The 20589-nt window shown below is 42.5% G+C and overlaps 1 protein-coding gene across 2 annotated transcripts in view; it reads left to right on the top strand.

Annotated features, from left to right (window-relative positions):
- Positions 1–1981: 1981 nt before the first annotated feature.
- The window catches only part of SMAD2 (SMAD family member 2), a 50268-nt gene continuing 31660 nt past the window's right edge, over positions 1982–20589 (top strand). Inside the window, exons 1-2 of one of the 2 annotated variants that reach the window (XM_057405698.1) lie at positions 1982–2205; positions 11838–12117. In XM_057405698.1, the coding sequence (XP_057261681.1) occupies positions 11888–12117 (230 nt within the window). In that variant the 5' untranslated portion in view covers positions 1982–2205; positions 11838–11887. The remainder of the gene's footprint in view (positions 2206–11837; positions 12118–20589) is intronic. The other variant, XM_057405697.1, reaches the window with a different exon arrangement.

The following is a 20589-nucleotide window of genomic DNA, read 5'->3' on the forward strand; positions in this document are numbered from 1 at the left end:
CAGGGCTTTTGGAAACGCAATGTTGGCCAAGATTCATTGGCATTAGAAGAGAAAAACCTTGTTAGTGCTCTGCCCTGGAGGAAAGCAGAGAAAGCTCAGCCCTTATCAGCACTGTTTGGCTTCCTTGGCAGCAGAGAATCGAAGGGCGTCTGGCCAGCCAGAGAACACATAGCCCTGAACCAGCACGTGCTAGTCCATGGCCAAGTTACAAACCAGTAAAATTAGTTTTGGGACATGGAAGTCAGCCTTGGATATATCAGAAGCCAGCCTTTGGGATACTAGAGTGGGGCTGTGGATTTAATGGAGTGGAAAGGTGAAGGGAATGGGAGACGTAAATCCATAGGAAAACTGAGCTTAATTAACTTGGTGTTCATAGAAAAATAAAATATCTCTGCACACAGTGAACCCTTCACAAAAGCGAGCGCTGCGCTAGCTGGGCAGCCGGTCTCTGTTTTCAGGTACAGTATGACTGGAACGCGTCCTTATCTTTCAAAACCACAATGATAATCTGTTAGCAGCTCCTCATTGTCTGCAGTGGGTATCTTAGAATGATAGAATCACAAAATGGTTTGGGTTGGAAGAGACCTTAAAGCATACCAGTCCTAACCCCCTGCTGCGGGCAGGGATGCCTCAGACTAAACCATGTCTCTCAAAGCGCATTCAAACTGGCCTTGGAAAATGCCATTTGCATTCGGGCAAAATCTCCTCCATTTTACTTTTATATTAATTTTATGACAAGTTTGAAACTCAAGCTTTGAAACTCAAACTGGTGAAAAAAATGCAACAAAAACATGGAATAAAGCTGCATGCGTGCTTCAGGCTGTGAAATTCCAAGCATAGAAAAGGAAAAAGGGAGATTTATGCGAGTTGACATCTATCATTCTGTCAGCAGGGATAGATGATGGGAGAGGTGCCTCACCTGGCACCTGACAGCACCAAACCCGTTGAGATGGGACATGTGCCCAGGACACTGAATCACAGCACCTACACAGAGTCATAGAATAGTTAAGGTTGGAAAGGACTTTCAGATCATCCAGTTCCAACCCAGAAAGTTTTTCAGGCTGGGAGACGAGCACGGCTGCGAAAGCAACCTCTTGTGTTGTGAGATGGGACCTAAGAGGCTTAGATGGGATTTTAGGCAGAAGCTCTTCCCTGTGAGGGTGCTGAGGCGCTGGCACAGGGTGCCCAGAGAAGCTGTGGCTGCCCCATCCCTGGCAGTGCTCAAGACCGGGCTTGGAGCAAGCTGCTCTAGTGGAAGGGGTCCCTGCCCGTGGCTGGAACTGGATGAGCTTTAAGGTCCCTTCCAACACAAAACCCTCTGTGACTCTGTGTAAGACAAATGGTCTGCGGCTGGCACGTATGGAAGGTGGTGGGATAAGGACAAGCAACGGCTTTTCGGTGCTGATGGGTGCTGGTCACGTTGTTGTGGGGCAACAGGCTGTTAATTTACCTGCGGTGAGCCTGGCCCCTCAGGGTTAGGAATTCGATTGCGTTACACCGTGACCGCACCACGGGTGGTCGGCACTGTGAGCTCCACTGAAGGCAGTGGCTGGAATCAAGGCAAGACAATGACATGAGGGGAAAACCACACTGAGGAGCCACTTAGGACGAGGGGCAGCCTTTCCTCAGCGTTGTGTCAGCATCACAGTGCCCGTTCCAGCCTGTGCTGTGCGCGGATGAAGCCTCGGGCAGTTTAAATCCATTTGGAGATGAGATGAGGGAAGCAGGGAAGGGTGGGGAGCGGGTCCGTGCCTGAGGGAAGAGATTTTGCCCTCCCCTGTGCAAGGTGCATTTAAACTTCGATTTAATTACGGTTTTGAGGGCAGCAGGGTGACCGTTCCCTCCGGCGTGGCGCGCACTACTTTTTCTCAGCTCCCACCCCCGCCCTATCGCGGCAGGTTACGGGACGCATACAGAAGTACGCGTGGTATCACTCCGCCAGCGCGGCTGCGCGCCCGCGCGGAGGAACCAGTGCTCCGCCTCCCCGCCCAGCGCCGGGGCGGGGCGCCGAGAGAGGTAAAGGGAAGCGGCGAGGCGGCGAACGGGGCAGTCGGCGCTGAGGCACCGGGCGAGCCCAAGCCTCTTCAGGGAAGAGGTCGGTCCCCGGGGTGCTCCCGCAGCCCGACTCGACCTCGCCGCGGGACGGGGAGCACCGCTCTGCCGCGGCTCGGGAAGCGGGGTCCCGCCGCCTGCCTGCGGATTTGGGTGAGAGCCGGGCCGGGCCTGGTGGCGGCGGGGGCCGGGGGCGCCTCTCCACGCCCTCCTCCCCCTTTGTTGTGGTGGGACGAGGCGGGCGGCTGCGGAGGGCAACGGCGGGGGCGGGACGGGGCTGGGGGAGCTGCCGGTACCGCGGGGAGCTGCTCACTGGTGGTGTGCGAGGGGGAGCGGGGCGGGGGGCGCGGGGGTCGCTGTCACCGCAGCAGCGGCCGCACGCCGAGGTGTGCCCACGGTGAGGGGTGGGAAGGAGCGGTCCATGCCCCTCTCGCTGTGTGTACGGGGGTCGAGGGGAGGAGGGGGATATCAGTGCTTCTCCTTCCTCTCCTTCTCTGTCCGGTGTTTTTTCTCTTGCAGAGATTAGGTGTGCAGTACTCCGCGCCGGGGTGGTGGAGAAAGTTAAGCGCAAGTTGCAAAAGAAGTGTTCAGGCTCCGCTTCAGCCAATGCCCTTTTGTCTGTTCCCCTCCTAGGTGCAGAGCCACGGACGTGAAATAAGCGCTACCTACACGAGACGTGTACACGAGCGAGTTAAGATTAGTGGTTTTCTTCATGGCACTAGTTTTAATGCTGTAGTTATCTGTGTGCTGCGAGATGTAAACAAACGTAGTCTGTTGAGTGCTTCATCTAGCTAGATAAGCGCATGGGAGAGGCTGTGCATGAAAAATGCAAGTAGCTGGGGGTACTGCAGAGCTGTAGAGCTCCTGTGTGTAGTTTGCTCATGTGGAGTGGAAGGGAAGAGAAAAAGTGTGACTTTAGTTTTTATTCTTTACTCTGGGGAAGTAAAAAAGGACGGGAAGAAACCCCCCCCACACGTGGGTGAGTGAAGAGCTAGTGTGATAGTCCTGGAGAGCTGTTAATTGAACAGCTGGGATTCAGACTGCCCCCTTGTCCCGTGGTTTGCTTGTCTGTCACAGTTTTTGACCAGACAGCCCCAAGATTCCAACACATGTGTGCTGTAGTCTTTACAAACGCAAAGCTGTAAGAAAAAGTGAATTTACCAAAGGAGTATTGCTGAAAGCGCTGTTAGTAAATGCTGCAACCTGTGAATGTTGTGTGCAGAGCTCATGTTATCACAGTTATAAAAGAGCCAGATTCCATCTGTAGCATGGAGCTTATAATGACAGCTTATTAGGAGATCTGCACATAACAGTAGGTTAGTCTGTTCTTAAGTGTTCCTCTCCTAGCCTGGAGAACTGTACTTTCAAGACTGATTCATGACATTATTTCTGTGGGGGTTGAACTCTGTAGTGAGAGACTGATCAGTCTTTGCTCTGTTCTTCAGGCTGAAAAAAAAACAGCTTTTCACCTCTTGTTAAGGTGAGAAGCTTCTTTTAGCAGAACCAGGTTGCTATTTAAGACTTTTGCAGTGTTGTTGCAGGTTATTTGTCTAAGTTGTAGCTTTAAAATGCTAGTGTTTACAATCTCTAGTGAATTAGAGGGGAGTGGGAATGTAGGTAAAGGGGAGGTTTTTGAAGTCCCTTCCCCCGTTTGCTTAGCACTATCATGATGAAAGATAACGTTGGTTACAAATGCCGTTAGAAAGAGGAAGGGGAGGATCCTGTGTAAGGTGGTTTAAACTTATCTCAAAGCGGAGTCTAAGTGCATATTTAACAATATGTTGGGATGTTTAACAGAGTAACCTGGTAGTTGATTTTGTTCTGCAGTTGTGTGGGTCAGACCCTGACTACACTGGCTGTCACCAAAGAGAACAAGTGTTTGAAGATCCAGTTTTCTTTCTGGAAGAAGCTGGGTGTGAGTAATACATCTTGAAGAATATGTCAACTTCCCTGAGGTTCTGTTTGATGGTAAAAAGAACGACACAATTGTAAAAAAATGAGGTTAAAATTTGTCTTGTAACTAATCTCCTGTTTCACCTAGAGGGTAGATTCACAAACAAAATCAAATAGGCTTGAATTGCTCAGTAAATCTCCAAATGAAAGGCCCTCCTGGGTCCTCCTCCATCTTCCTGTTCCACTTGATCTCTCAGAAGTGTTGAGCACCAGTTGATATAATTGAGTTTATTGGAGCTCAGCAAAATCTGTGCTACTAAAAGCAACTTTAAAAAACAAAACTTGTTTCCACCTCTCTAATCCCTTTCCCACAAAAGCACTGGGAGAACAGGCTTTGTAGTAGGTTCTGTATAACAATGAATCTGAGCTCTGCTTGAGACTGAAGAGAATTCCTAAGTTTTGTTTATATAAAGAATAGTACGCAAAGTTTTAATTATTATAAAAAGTATTCTACAGTTTCCAAATGTACTCAGCACTGCCATAATGATTGTGCACGTAAATGCCCTGTAATTGAAAGCATCCATTTATGGGCCTGACTTGCTAAGTGAGCTGTAAATTCTGCTTTTCAGATTGGATTTAATGACTTTTATCATAAAGCCATAAACTGGTTGTGAACTGTGCTGAGAGGCAAACAATACCTAAGCTTACTTTGCCAAAATATTTGTAATTGTTGATTTGTTAAACTGAATTGCTGCAGGTCATGCGATGGGATTAGTTTTTTTTGTAATAGAATAGTACAGGCAGCCCTGTGTTCAATACTCTCTGGGCTAGAAGAAATTGGCTACTGCAGAAAACTTTCCTAAAATGTTGCTCTCCACTCTCAGCAGAGAATCTGTTCTACAAACAGTAAGGCTTCATTCCAGATGACATTTTATAATGATTATGTGTGTTTGACAGCCATTGTGTGAAGTAAGGCTGAGAGGAGACTGTGAGAGAGCAGTTCCTGAGTCTCCTGTCAGGTTAGTCTAGCTCAGGCTAGATTTACCTACACTGGAGGTATAGAGGTTAACCTTAGACATTGCAGAGAGAGCTCTTGCATATCAGGGGCCTGTGTGGGACTGGCCTGTTGAACATTTAGGTTAGGCCTATCTTGAAAGTGAATTTGCATTAACTAATTGTTAAATGCAATTGTTTATGGTTTAAGGAAGTGGAGAAGCTGCTAAGCTATGCAGATCAAAACTAGGTACCTGATAATCAGTTCTATGAATGTTCCTGTCAAATTTAGCCCAGGAGTATTTATTTTCTAAAATAATGAAACTGATACTTGCCTTCTACACATGGGAATTTTAGTCAAAGCAAAGGAGGTAAAAGGGGCTTAAACTGCTGTGGTTTGGAGTGTTTATTCTGTGCTTTTGTAGGCCTAAAAAAGGTCTTTCAGTTTTAAGGATCAATGCTGCAAAGTTCATAATGCTAAGTGGAAGAATTCTGCTGCTTTGCAGAGGCAGGTGGATTGGCTGACTGCAGTTGTGGTTATTTTCCTCTTTTGCAGTTCTAGAAAAGTTGCTAAAATAGTCCCATTAGTAGCTTAATCCAATGTCAGTAAAATGAACGTTTCTTCTTTCTCTTCAGTTGCATGCAATTTTAGTGTACCAGGAATGAATGTGTTACATACAGTGTGCAAATTTTGTAGTAGCAATATAGCTTTTCATTACTACATTTGTCTGTAATTTGTAGTAATTGGAGAAAACCCCAGCTTATGAAGCTTTCATAACATTATGATCCTCCTTAGTTTAGCTCCTTGTAGAGAAATTAGTTTTCTCATTTGACTCATAATCAAACTTCATGAAGTGAGCAAGAGCAAAAAAAAAAAAGGAAGACTACTTTCGGAGTGGGTAATTCTGTTTTCACTGAGCCATGTAAAGTTAGTACAGTTATTCAGAGTTTCAAAATGCATGGCAATACTCAAGAGTAATAAAAATTAATGTGTACATTGAGTCTCTATATAGGCATGTCTCAAATTCCTATTCCAGAGCTGACCCAGAGGAGGAATTTTCTTTGCTCTTGTCCCCTCAGATCACAAGCAGCCTGCCTTGAACTTCATTGGCTGGTGTCAAAGCTGAACCAGGACCTTGGCTTCATATCTTTGAGCTTTGGCCTGTGAGCTGGCCAGATGGAACTGTGGGACAGATGGAGCCCCTTGGGAGGGAGCTCTTCAGAGCCTCTCCCCACTACTGGCCTAATTGGCTAAAAAGCTGAACTGAGGTGGATCTGAGGGCATTGCTCAGTAGGGCAGAATTCCCCTTCCCCCAGCTCTAAACCCCATCTTCCCCAAACAAAAACCTGCTAACACCTCAAATCCAGTAAGGGAATACCTAAAGCTGACCTACCTTGACCTGAATATGAGTGGAGAAGAATGGGCACCATCTTTAAATCTCATGGTGGTGCGTTCTTCAGAAAAGTCTTGTACATTGCAGTAGGTTTGAGCTCCTGCAATGTGGCAGAACCAGGTGTCTCTAAGATGCATTTGTAGGGGAAGGAGTTAGCCTTTCTGAAATCTCCAAAGGCAGTTTTTTGGAGTGGTTGTGGGTGCAATAGAAGTGAAGTGTCTTCTCTTGTCTGTTTCACCAAGTGCTTTAGAGTGTATTCTGCCTGAAAGGGGAAAGACTGGCTCAATGCAACATGAAATACTTGTTTTATTGTTTCTTAAAGTATTAATGATTTTGGCTTAATATAGGAGACATGCAGTACTGCACAAGCTATGCCTTTTAAAACTTCAAATCCCACTACTGTCTAGACTAATGTAAGGTCTTCTAAAATAATTTATTATGCTGCCTTAAATAGATTAGGCTTCAATTAATGTTACCTTATCTTGAAGCCAGTAATGTCACAGGGCTGCATCTGAAGGGAAAGGGTGGATATTCCCCCATCTTCTAAAATATCCTGAAACATTGTGCGCTTGGTGAAATTGATAAAGAATGTTGTCAGAATTCCAGGATTAATGAAAAAAACATTGCCTTTAAAAAAAAATAAGTATGAAAACAGGGCTAAAATAGGGAGGAAATGAACTCGTAGACTCTCTCAAATACCACAAATTATTTTCCTCGATCTTCTTTCCTCAGAAGCTTAACTTCTGTCCTCTTTATTCGAGAAGAGCTCTCGCAAATGAAATTCCTCTAAGCCAGAATACTTGTAGTAAAACCAGGAAAGATCAGATTTCTTTATTTCAAGTTTAAGATGAATAGTCAGACTGATATAAAATATGCTGCATAAGGCTTTAGAATAAATTAGCCAGAAATCACTTGATATTTTTGGTAGCACCAATGTGTTTATAGCATGTTCCAGACACTCTGGAAAGAAAAATTTCCCTTGAAGATTTTACTCTGCTAGCATGCTGCCCTTAAGGTTTTCTTCATCTTTTATGCTTAGTTATTGCTGGGATCATGGGCTTAATATTTAATACTTGTTCCAGAGAACCACAGTAGAATTGAATAATAGCAGACATGACTCAAACTGTGACTTTAGAAGTTGCCAACTATGACACTGTTTGACCAACTATAGAAACATGTGTGCATCAGGAAGCAGAGAGATACTACGGGGGCAGAGATGAAACAAATACTACCAAAGTTAGGCAATTTGTTAGTCTTCCAGTATTAATCTGTTGGGAGTAACAGCACGTGCTCCATGTGTTCCAGCTATCTAAAGAAGCAGTCGTATTTCTCTGAGCAGCAGTAAGTACTCCTTGAGCATTCAGAGCTCCAGTTTTAAGGCACAATACAGAGAACATGGAAGGGGATAAAAAAGAGTGGAAGCTTTCTGCTTTGTATTGCACTGCTGCCTTGATACTAACAGTTCAGCTATAGTTGAGCTCAGAAGGGGGTTCTCCCTGCAATTACTCAAGAGTCCCAGTGTGTTGGAGTGTTAGAGTGGAAACTGGGATTTGCTGGTCAAAAATGAGCTGCAGCAGTGACTCCTAAACCCACTAGTGTAAAACATTATATCTGAGTCTGTCTAGGTGGATATAGTCGGGATCCAATGCAGGTGTAGGACTCCTCATTTTTGTTTGAGCTCCAGCCAGGTGTTCAAACGTGGTGTCTGCCTCCCATCTCCAAATACCTTGTGAGGTGTAGGTTTCCGTTTTTATTTTAATTACAATGTGGAGAATGTTTTGGTACTGTGACCAAAAAGAAAAATGGAAAGATGACCATAGGCTGATAAGAGTTTTCCTGTAGTCTTTGGGTCAGTCCTTATGCAGTACTCGGAGTATTTGTAATTTAACTGAAATAGTAAAGCTTTCAGGCATGGCATCTGCCCAGAAGACCTTCTCAAACTGTATGAGCTATGTTCATTCAGATACTTCTTTGTGATAAAAGGCCGATGGCCCTCTTTTTGAGGGGGGGATGCGATTCAAATGTACAGAATTATGAAGCTTGCAGACAAGATGAGTAGAAACAGTTCTTCAGCAAAACTTGCAGTGCTAGATTAAGAGGCACTTTCTGAAACTAGGAAGAGAATAAAATAGCTGAAAGTACTTTCTTACAACATTGGGCAGTTAAATTGTGGTGCTGTCTGCCACAAGAGATTGTGGGAGGCAGGTTCAGAAAGTGATTAGATGAATTTGTGAACAACAGGTCCATAAATAGCTGTTGAAGGGAATAGGTAGGAATGTGGCCTTCAGTTTCATGCTGTAACAGTTTAAGATGCTGAATAATTATGGGGAGAGTGGGCCACATAAATTAGCCAGGTTTGTGATGGCCTTGAGTAGCATGTCCATTTGCCACCTGAGGTGATGGAGCACCAGGCTATATGCAGTACTCTTCTGACCTAGTAGGGTATTTCAAGGCTTTCTCCTTGCATACTTTGCATTTATCCAAATTGCTCATAATTCAACCTAACCATGCCTTGCTTTTTGTAGATGCCTCCTCTAGGCTTGGAGCAGAGTGCTGTTTCTCCATAAATCAGGGTACTCCAATGAGTACTCGCCACAATTGGCTGAAGTATTAAGCTGAATGAATTTCTGTCCTACTTGTGTCACAATCTCTGCTCTTTTGTTAAAAGATATGGGGCCACTACAGAAATAACTGGTGAAATTCTTATTGATACTTCTGGCAAATCCCTGATGTGGCAAAACAGTAGCTAGAAGGAAGAGGGTAGTTTAAGCCTCCCAGACTCTTAAACTGCAGCTGTGGTGTGTGTTGTATTTTTCCTTTAAATAGCTCCCAAGCTGCAATAATTGTCATAAAGGCCTCTTTAAATGTGTGCCTTTAAGTTTTGGTTTGTGCTTTGGAAAAAGCTAATCTTCATGGGGATAGGGGATCAAACTGTGATTTTTACAGGTACAGATGAGCACGTGTCTGTAAAGGAACTGGTCAAAACTAAGGATAATACCTGGAAATTTCTGATTAACTAGGTCTGAGCTCATAATATTTTGGAAATGAGAAAAAGATTATTTTTGTTGTTGTAGTTTTTGCCTCTGTCAGAATTGTATGAGAGTTCAAATGTAAATGAAACTGAAATGTATGGGGTTTCTTTCCTGCTGCCAGACTTAAATCACTCAGCGTGCATGTGAAACAGAAAAGCAAATCATAGTTAAAAATAAGGAAAAAAAGCACCAAAGAATACAGAAAATGATACATAGATCAGTGTTATGTCTTAAGGGAGAGAATACTGCAAAATTGGACACCTCATCACGAGGAGTATTGTAAAGCTGAAGAATTAGATAAAAGCATTGCGGGCCTGGAAGAATAAGCAATTTACCTTTGTGGTAAATGAAACCCTGCTGAAGTGTGTGTTTTATAAGGCTGACAATCAAAGGAGAATTCTGGGGCATTGAAAGTTAATCAAATTTGAAGCTGAAGAACAGTTAATACGTGCTGGTGAGCTCTGTAAATGGGAGAATAGGTGTAGATAAGCAATGATGGTGGTAGCTGGTTGCCTCCATCTGTTAGCATTGAATTTAATGTTTAGATACTACATCGTCAACTGCTAGCATTTGAAATGTGGTCTTCGAATCAAAAGAGGCTGTACATTTTTGGTTTAGTATTTTTTAATTTCTTTTGTATGCCTCTAAAACATCTTAACGACCTTGCTCAAAAGTTGAAGTCTTTTTTTTTTTTTTTTTGAGCTCAGAGTGGCTGTCCCCATTTTGGACACCTTAAAACAGCAGAGGGAGTGCAAGCCTCCTGTTTTATCCCTGGAGCCACTCAGTGGACTGTAGTGGAGGTCTAATGTGTTTCACTCCTAGGCCTGCACAGTTCAGAACATGTCCAGAACAGTTCAGTCCCTGTTTATTGGAACCCCTGACTCCTTGACCCCCAAACCTACCATTCTTGCTTCAGTCCTGTTTTTAGGTGCTTTCAGAAGCTGGTGTATGGAGGTATAATTTAGTTGAAATTGAAATGTCATTCCTACTGAATATTTTGTTCTGTCGAAGTTGAAAACTTATGATCTAAAGTTACCCATAGAATATAGTGTTTATTGACTTGTTGGTCCTCTCTGAGACTGCAGAGACATGACAAAGCATAAATTAGCCGTGATTACTGTAGCCTGAAGTATCCCAACTGTGTTGTTTTGCAGATTGGAAATTTCAGTAAGATGAAGTTGGTGTATTTTGGGTAGAAGCAAGGGATGTGCTTCTGCAGCATGGGGAGGCAGACAGGCTGCCTTGAAAGCTAAAACTGAGTAGCCTCATGATAGTCTTAGCTAAAACAAGGTATTTTCAGCCGACTGAACTAACTTGAACAGCTTGGAAATAAGGTAATTTCCTGGAGTTCAAATACCTATTTGCTGCTTGGAAATATGGCACTGTAGTGGAAAAAAAGAAAAAAGAAAAACAAAAAAAAAAACAAAACAACAAAAAACACCCGAAAAAAGAACCAAGAAAAGCCCCCCCCAAAACCAAAGCCGCAACCTTATTTCTATCTGTAGGAGTATTATGTTCTCAGGCTATTTCTAACAGCTGTCTGCCTGAAATGATATGGTTGATTTGTGTCTTATGTTTTAATACTTAAAACTAGCCTCATAGAACCTGCAAAACCAAAACTTTTTTTTTAAATGGCTATCATTTCCTCTTTAAACTGATTTTTAAGTGCAAATTACAGTGAATGCTAAACATAGCCCAAATTTCAGCATCCATTCTAATCTTTCATTTTGTATAAACATCCTCATTCAGGTAATTGATACTGAATGAAAGCTATTAAGATTGAAAACAGACAGTTCTACTACTTAGGTAACTGCAAACTAAGGCTTTAAATATCCTTTAATGAATTTTGAAAGATTTAATGATTTTAAGTACTGTCAGTTGATAAGATTCATTATCTGTAGGACACTGAAAGATGGGAATAACCTTATTACCAGACTTTAGTGAATTTCAAATCACTGTCCTCCATGGAACAAAAATTGGTAGCTGTTGAAAACATGACAAACAAAATGAGAAAAAGCTTGTGAAATGGCTGGCTGCTGGAAGACTTCTGTCAAACTGTAATGACATTCCAAACACAATTTTGCCTGCTAAATTAATTTGGAGATAGGCAGAATGTGTACATATGTGTATGTGATTTGTCAGTCACTTGTGGAAAATTTTAGTGATGAAAACCAGCCAGCCTAGATGCCAAATTAGATTCTAGTTAACTTTGTATTTTCTGGAGTTGACTTTAGCCAGGGAAGTCTTGAGGACAAATTCAGTGTTTAATTCAACCTTAGTTTCTTCTAACTATTGAAGAGTCTGCAGCAAACTTGTGTTTGAACCTTCTAGAAGGAGTACCTAGCCATGATTCAGACTACTTCTGAACTGTTATCTGACTTGTGCTCAGTCCTATCCAATTAAAGGTCCTAAGCAAGGTATTTGTTTCTTATGAAACCTCAGTGCTAATGTCTGTTTTGGTTTGTGTTTTTAGGGATCATACAGGAGTATCTTGCTTGCTGAGTGTCCTGTCTGGTGAAAGTCATGTCCATTTTGCCGTTCACTCCACCAGTTGTGAAGAGACTTCTGGGATGGAAAAAATCTGGTAGCTCTGGAGGGGCTGGTGGTGGTGAGCAGAATGGTCAGGAGGAAAAGTGGTGTGAAAAAGCAGTGAAAAGCTTGGTCAAGAAGCTCAAGAAAACAGGACAGCTGGATGAGCTGGAGAAGGCCATTACCACCCAGAATTGCAATACAAAATGTGTGACAATACCAAGGTAAGTGCTGTTGTGTTCAAAATTGTTGCAACCCCTTCAGAGATGATAAAATGGATGTTTAGGCTTTCCTTTAAACAAATGGCTAAAAAAAAATCAATTCCATGTGTTTGATTTGTTAGATTCTTTTGGTTTTATATAATGCTTGCTTACAACTGACTCAATGCTTTGTGAAGTCACAATTTCTAATAACATCTTTACATTTAAATTTTCATTACTAAGTAGATTGCAGATTGTATGTGCTCTGGTGGTGCCTAGCACTGCCTTATGCTCTACTTAATAACCCTGTCTATGATCGGAGGGGCATAATGGAACCTACGCTTCCATGGAAAAAAACACAAAAGACTTGTTTTTCCTTGGTCAACACTTCAGTCATCTAATTATTTTCAGTTATGTCTGGTAGTTTCATTTAAGTTGTACGAGCTGCATCCGTTCTCCCTTTTGAAGGGGAATTTTATCTTTGGAGGCAGGTTTGCTGAAGACCAGTTTATTTACTGTAATATGTTATTGGTTAATGAAAGTGCTTTTTATTTAATAACTTGGAAAATTTCTAGTGCTGCGATTCTACTCCTGATACATATTTACATGGAGGTGAATGACTTGCATTCTACCCCTTTGACTTTCTCAGCTTAATTCATAGCAACTGCTGTGCGAGAGGCAAGGGTTACGTTTGTAAGTATAATGAAGACTGCTCTCAATTCATGTACGGAAGTCCCACAGAGGTGCCTGTATAAGCACGTTACATGACATACAAGTATCAAATCACTTCACAGGTGTGCTTTTCTTTGCAAAAGTAGAAGATCTGGTGGCACAGGAGTATTCTGGGCATTTTGCCCCTGGAAACTTAATCTCTAGGGAAGTGGACCTACATCTGGTTTACAACCTTAATATCTGAATTAGCACATTGATCCAGCTACTTTTAGACTTTGTATTAATCATAGCACAAACTAGATTGGACTGGTGTTGGTAATGATTTCCATATATTAAATGTGTTATGGCTGTTATCTGGTAATGGTTTTAGCATTCTCTTTCAGATTTGACACTGCTTTCTGGGAAAATTATGAGTATGCTGTGAATGAATGACTACCTTAATTCTGTTCCTTATCATTTCTGTTCGCCTTTTGTTTCTAATGCTGCCCTCTGCTTATATTTTCTTCCCTAGAGCAGTCCCCAAATTCTGAGTTTTCCTTCTGCTTTCTTCCTTTGCCAGCTGGAATACAATCAGAAATAAAACATTAGAGCATTCTTGTCTTAATGTGTATCAGTAGACTGAAGATTAGGGATAATATTTGACTTGACATGAGATGACTCTACATATTTAGCAAGGCTTTACCATGACAAAGACCAAATGCTTAACTGGAAAGTACTTTGTAAAGCAGAAGCTGAATATGCCATATGGAGATTCACTTTGTGCATCGAACTTTTAGAGCTCAAGCTCTTAAAAGAATTCCAAGAGCTCCCTTTTAGGGCTACTGGGACAGTAAATACTGCTAGTTCAGAAAAATAGTTTTCTAATTGCAATGATGTTAGAAGATAGAAACAGTATTATAATATTCCAGTGTCTGAAGGGGGCCTATAAGGATTCTGGGGAGGGACTCTTCATTAGGGACTGTAGTGGTAGGACAAGGGGTAACAGGTTAAAACTTAAACATGGGAAATTTAGATTGGATATAAGGAAGAAGGTCTTTACTGTGAAGGTGGTGAGGCACTGGAATGGGTTGCCCAAGGAAGCTGTGAAAGCTCCATCTCTGGGAGTATTCAGGGCCAGGTTGGATGCAGTCTTGGGTGCCATGGTTTAGTGCAACGTGACCCTGCCCATGGCATGGGGGTTGGAACTGGATGATCTTGAGGTCCTTTCCAACCTTAACTATTTTATGATTATCTTTGTTTTCCTGGTCTGTTTTGTCCTTCTGTTTGCATGACCTCTTGTCATGTAGAAAATGTCATGTCAAGTAGAAAATAATTCTTTAAACAATACGAAGTTAAATATACAAATACTTTGTTATGCTCTGTGTAGCCTTTGTTACACTCTGTAGAACTCTTGTGACCTGCAGTTCTTGATATACTGTTCTCATTTGTTTGAATTCAGTTCTTGACCTGTCATTACAAGAGAGGTATTTTATTACCGGAGGGCTCCAGAGAAGGAGCTGGTGCAGGGCCTGGAGCACAAGTGTGATGAGAAATGGCTGAGGGACCTGGGGAGTTCAGTCTGGAGATGAGAGATCTTGGGGGGACCTGATGGCTCCCTACAACTGCCTGACAGGAGGATGGAGTCAGGAGGGTCTGGGCTCTGCTCCCAAGGAACAAGGGATGGGACAAGAGGAAACGGCCTCGAGCTGCACCAGGGCAGGTTTAGATGGAGCTGAGGAACAATTCCTTCCCCAGAGGGTGCTCGGGCATTGGAACAGGCTGCCCAGGGCAGGGCTGCAGTCACCGTCCCTGCAAGTGTTCACACCCCGTGGAGACGAGGCCTCAGTGCCATGGGTTAGGGGTGGCCTTGGCAGTGTTGGGTAATGGTTGGACTGGATGTTCAGAGTCTTTTCCAACCTGGTTGATTCTATGATTCTGTCTTCCTGTCAGCTATAAAAAGGACTGGACCTTGGTTTTACGTTTCTTGACTACCTTAGGAGTAAGTAGGTAGCTAGATAGCTCTTTGAGTAATGCTGGCTGTTATACAAAGTTTAATTTTAAAATAAGTGGCTTTAAGGGATGAGATGATATCAGGATTGCCAGCAGCACTGTACAGAATTCTTGAGCTTCCTAGTTGGCTCTTGGACTGTTGATATTATTTCACTTTGACAGCAGTAGTCTGGATTCCCAAGAAAGAACAAATGTCAGCTCAGTACTGTAATGACTTTTGGAGATTCTTGTTCTTGGATTTAGTAAGTTAGTGAAACTGCTGCTTGAGACCCACTTGAATGAATGTCATGAAGATCTGCTGATCAGCAGGGATAAATAATAAAATGCTGAATTTGACTCTCCTAGTCAGCAGGAAGTTTGAGGTGCTAAGCTGCAGACTGAGATGCAGTTCTGATGTGGCAGCTGGGCTTTTTGTTTGGTTGTGTTTGGTTTTATTTAACTAGCTTTAGATTTACTTACTAATACTGTTTAACTCGGCACAGATACTGACAAGTGTTATTGGATGCTTCTGTTTGCCACTGTTGCCTCAACAGAAGTTTCAGTTATGGTTCCACAAGTTTCTAGTCCCCTTGGAGATTTCCAGAGAGCGTGCTACAGTACTTAACTCTAGTGTACTCTTTCATCATTGAAATGCAAAGCAGCTAGACACCTACAAGCTTTTCTCAAAACTGAGAGCAGCTTGGACAAAAGTTAAGTTACAATGCCCCTTCAGAAATATGCATATATTTACTGTATGTCCTTGACAACTGGGCTGAGATTAGCATTGCTGTGTTTCTGTGCTGTCTGTCAAGGTGACTTACATATGAAGTGAGGCTGATGCTGTGTAGTATGCAAAAGCTGCTCATGCGGTAATTAACATGACTTCTTACACAGACTAACAGAGGTTCTGAGAAAGCAGAAGCAAACAGATGGAGTGGGTTGGTGTTGGCATTGCACAGCAGGGGTGCTTAGCTCTTCATAAGTGGGTCAGTAATCTAGAGCAGGGGCTAAATAAGTACAGAGGTCCTTTTGACACTAGCCCTCTGAGTAATTTGTAGTTATCTTGCTGAATCCTCCCGGCCAGCCAGTAGGATTCTAATCACATAATCCCTGTGTATCCTGAAACGTAATGTTGGCACGTGAGTTCACTTTTCTAAAATACATAATGAACTGGGTAGAATTTAAGATCCTGTCTTTATGCTCTCCCTTGCAGTTTTGACACAACTGGGGGACAAGAAGCAGTCAGCGACGAAATAAAGCATAAGCATCCATTTACACAATTTATGTTCCACTGGAGCAGTTTATTCCTTATGAGTATGAATTGCTCTGTTGAAACAAATACTTTACAACTAGTGATAGCTAAAATCCAAGCAAACTTTAACAAAACCATGCCACATAGTGAGTAGTCAAATGGCATGTTCACAGTCTTTGTCATTTAAAAAGTCATTTCAGTGGTGGCAGTGAGGTGTTGGAATTGGAAGCAGGGAAACAAAAATCAGTAGTTTCAGTGTCCCAGTATTTTGGTGTGATCAGTTGGGTAGTGTTTCTGGCTTAAAAAGAGTATAGCTATACTTCATGGTTTCGTCTTGCTTCTTAAGCAAGACATAGCAAAATGGAGTTGCTTTTGTAAAACGCCTGATAATGAACAATTAATAAGAGTTACATGGGGGCAGGTTTGGGATAATGTTGACCTAGGTTGTTGTAGCTCCTATTTTATTTTATTTTTTCTTAAAGTTTTTGGGGAAAAAAAAGCTGTCAAGGGCTGGAGCAGCTCTGCTCTGGAGCCAGGCTGAGAGAGCTGGGCTGGGTCAGCCTGGAGAAGAGAAGGCTCCAGAAGAGGAGACCTTACAGCAGCTCCAGTGCCTAAAGGGGCTGCAGGAAAGCTGGAGAGGGGCTCTTCGTCAGGGACTGTAGTGGCAGGACAAGGGGTGATGGGTTCAGACTGGAACAGGTGAAGTTCAGGTTGCACGTAAGGAAGAAGCTCTTCCCTGTGAAGGTGCTGAGGCGCTGGCACAGGGTGCCCAGAGAAACTGTGGCTGCCTCATCCCTGGCAGTGTTCAAGGCCAGGTTGGACAGAGGGGCTTGGAGCAAGCTGCTCTAGTGGAAGGGGGTCCCTGCCTGTGGCAGGGGGTTGGAACTGGATGAGCTGTAAGCTCTCTCCAACCCAAACCAGTCTGACATTCTGTGATAGCTGAAAGCTAATGCAAAGCTGTTCTTCCTGAACTGTAACTGTGTGCATCCATTTCTCATGCTGAATTCAGATTATATGCTGACATTTGAGTAGTGTGACTACTGTATTAGGGCTTTATCTTATCCAAAGGATGAGTACTAATGGATATAATCTGCCTATATGGGAGTAATCCCCAGGTACAACTGTAGTCCTCATTTGTTGCATGTGGTAATCCATTCTCTCTTCCCCAGAAGATTCCGTCTTGCACTGTGCTTTCGCTTAGCTGTTGCTGAAGCCATAGAGCACTGCTGTACTTCATTTCCTTGCTGGCAGTTTCCTTGTTCTGCTGCCGACGTGGTCGGCATGATGCAGTGCTGAACTGAGCCATATGAGACCACTGTTTTGTTTTCTTTCCCTTTTAGTATATACAAGAGGATTAAGGAGATACAGGTGCCTCCCATCAGTCTCAGCATCTCTAGCTTTTTTTCATTTTAGCATTTTTTTCCAAGATGTTCATGTGCTCATTTCAGTGCTGTAGAAGGGTTTAATACAGCATCAGCTAACTTCCTGATTATACCTAGCGAACTTTCTTCTTTAACAGATGTTCTTTTTCATTGATGTTAATAGTAGCATGTTACAGTTATCATGTAAACTGGCTTTTGATACCATATGTGGAACTCTATGAAATCATTAAATCTTAGCTTTAATGGGAAGTCCTGAGTTTCTGCAGAGGAGTTAAATTTTATCACTACTCAAGTATTAGAGGAAACAACAGTGCAAAAGCAAAGCGATGTTAAATGCTGATAAAAAGTGACCTAGGAGATTACTGGCTGGAGTAAGGTTTTAGTACCAACTTCCTTAAATGCCAATTCAGAGATGCTTTGCTGTGGTGCTAGTACCATGCAAGTGCTTTAGAGTCTTAGGTGAAATGCAGCATCTGCTTCCCGTGCGGAGAGAAGACTAATACTCCTGTCAAACCCTTGCTTCCTAGCTTGCTGTACCATTGGAGTTTTAGAAGGTATTATCTGAAAAAGGTTTTTCCTTGCTTAACAGTTCAGTATGTATGCAAAAAATGTGCCCTCTGTCCTTCTTGCTTAACATGAGAATAGCATACTTGTGCTATATCCCCTGGTTTTTAGAAGCTTATTTTTGCTTTTTTTTTTTTTTCCTGCAGCCTCCCAGTTCTGGCTTAAGTGAGATAGAGAGGTTTTTGCAGAATGTAGCTGATTTGCAGTCAGCAATTAGACTGCTTAAGCACCTTGCTTCTGCTTCAGATAACGAGGTTCATTCTGAATTTCTGTAACATCCAGAGGCAAAGAAGAAACCCTGCAATGGGTTCTGTGGTTTTGGGTATATGGAAGGCTGCCATTTCTGAGCTTAAAAGGCTTCTCTGGGTGTTAAAGTGACTAATGATATTGACACTTTTCTTGCATTTGCTCATAGTGTCCAGGAAGTCCAGTACACCATAATTTTGTCTTATGTATTCTGCGAGGATTCAGATACTTAAAAACTGCAGAATCTGGTGAAAGTTCATCGAGCATGTGAAGGGTTAGGGTTATTTGATGGGGTCAGAATTCTCTAAACTCTGCAGTGACTTAGCACTATGGATAGCTAAGTAGCATAGCTTACAGCAGATGATCAAATTATTTTCTGATAACTGAAGTTTATTTTCTTGAGCCTTGGTTCTCTTTCAAGGCTGTGTGGAGACTTCATAGCATCCTTCCGGTATCTGAAGGGGACCTAAAGGATGCTGGAGAGTGACTCTTAGGTGTAAAGGACACAGCTTTTCTTGACTATAACGTATGCCTCCAGTTATCTTTGTTTGTTTGTTTTTTCATTCCTTGGGAATCTTTGTCAGGTAAGTGATTGCATAGCTGTATGCAGTAACCTAGTTTTAAGGATGCTTTTGATCACAAGTAAAGATGTCAAGTTAATGTGGCTTCTGGAATAGACTGTTTTCAAGCTTTAAGAACTTTCCTTAAAATAAGTGATTTCAGAGGATAACAATACAGAAATTCCTTTGTTCCTTCTCAGGTTAAAGCTCTAGGATATGTGTGATTTCAACAGTCACCCACTGAGGTGCACATTGAGGGCAGGGAGGTTCCTCTGGAAACTGGTGTAGGAGAGTTCCCAATATCTGCTGCTAAGCTATGAGTTGGTTAGCAAAGAGGACAACAGCAGACAGTTGGGTTCGCATAGTAGATCCTAAAATAACTTTGCAATCCAGACAAAGGTGAAGCCTGTTTTCCCAGAAACAGGACTTGGCACTGTTAGTTTGTAGCATAGCTGCAATAATTGAGTATTCAAGTTAGGGATGAACATTGATTCTTAATCATACCTCGCAAGTTGAGAACTATTATGTACAAAGAATGTTTTCAAACCATACACTGTATTTCAGTCTTGATGCATTCATTTAGATCTAAATTGGTTCTGTAAATGTTTGAAGACAACAGTGGAACACTGTAAGGTTTCTAAAATAAGTATAGATATTTAAGACAGTACATCTGAATACACTAAAGCACCATTTTTATTGCTGAGGTTACAGGAAGAGCATGCTTGTAAATTGTTTGTTGATAAGCTGACTCCTTTTTCTCAATATAGGATTACTGAGGATAAAGTAGAGCCCCCTCTGCTTCCCTCTTGCTGTAATTTCACAAAAAATACTGCTTTAGAACAAATCTAAAGAGTTTTCTTCCTGAAAGTATGGCAAGATTGCTGAGATTTCAGAGACTGTTGGCCAAGATTAGCTTTGAAATCCTCTGCTGCTCCTTGTGATAGCTGGTGCTCTGAAGGCTTTGGATGTGTTAACTGGAGAGGTTTAGTAGAACGATCGAATTTCCCTTGCTCTTTGCAGTCCCCTAATTGTGGTGGGACCGGAATGTTGTCTCTGCATTCTCTCAAAGACTAGAGGAAGTTCTTGGTCCTTTCTGCATGTGAGAGGCTACATACCACAGGGTGGTATGGGCAAAGCAATGGTGTGTTTTGCAGTAACTTCCTGTTGTGTATGGCATCTCTTTACCTCAGTGCTGTGTGTACATAATCCTCTGGCAGCTTTGCAGTGTAGCTTCCTCTTCATAAATGGTGTTTTGCAGCCTGATTATTAACAGCCAACAGCTGCTTGCTAGGTGAATAGAAGTCTACCTGCACTGCCTGAACATCAGCAGCCAGGCAGCTGCTTACCTGGTGAATAAAGTCTACTGCATTGCTTGAACATTAACAGCCAAACAGCTGCTTGCCAGGTGAATAGACTCAACCTGCATTGCCTGAATATAAATTATGAAAAGGTGATCCTACAAGAGAAACTGTTGTTGCTGAAAGTGGCAAGTGCAAAACAGTTGGCTTTAGGGGTGTTTTTCTGACCTTTTGCAGTGTTTTTAACCTGTATTCAGAGTTACTCAACTGTTACAATGACAGCTTTCACCTGGTATGTGTTCTGTAGTGCTGTATTGCGCAATCAGAATTAGCGTGTGCAGGGAGAACAAGAGAGCTCTGAGAGACTGCACTAATTTCCTTAGAGCCTTTATTACAGCTGATGTGGCAGAAGCTGGCACCTGGTTTTCCAAGACCATATCCTGCCCCAAGACAAATGGGTCCAGCTCTTCTTTGTTTCTGAAAGTTTAGGATAATGTGGTTATAGACAAAAGGATACTGGCCCTAGTTCTCTGTGTGTAAAGTACAGTGTTCAG

This window comes from Pezoporus wallicus, unplaced genomic scaffold (assembly GCF_028554395.1).
Source record: "Pezoporus wallicus isolate ANWC-B61680 ecotype Strahan unplaced genomic scaffold, APGP_CSIRO_Pwel_v1 scaffold_13428, whole genome shotgun sequence".
Lineage (NCBI taxonomy): Eukaryota > Metazoa > Chordata > Aves > Psittaciformes > Psittacidae > Pezoporus > Pezoporus wallicus.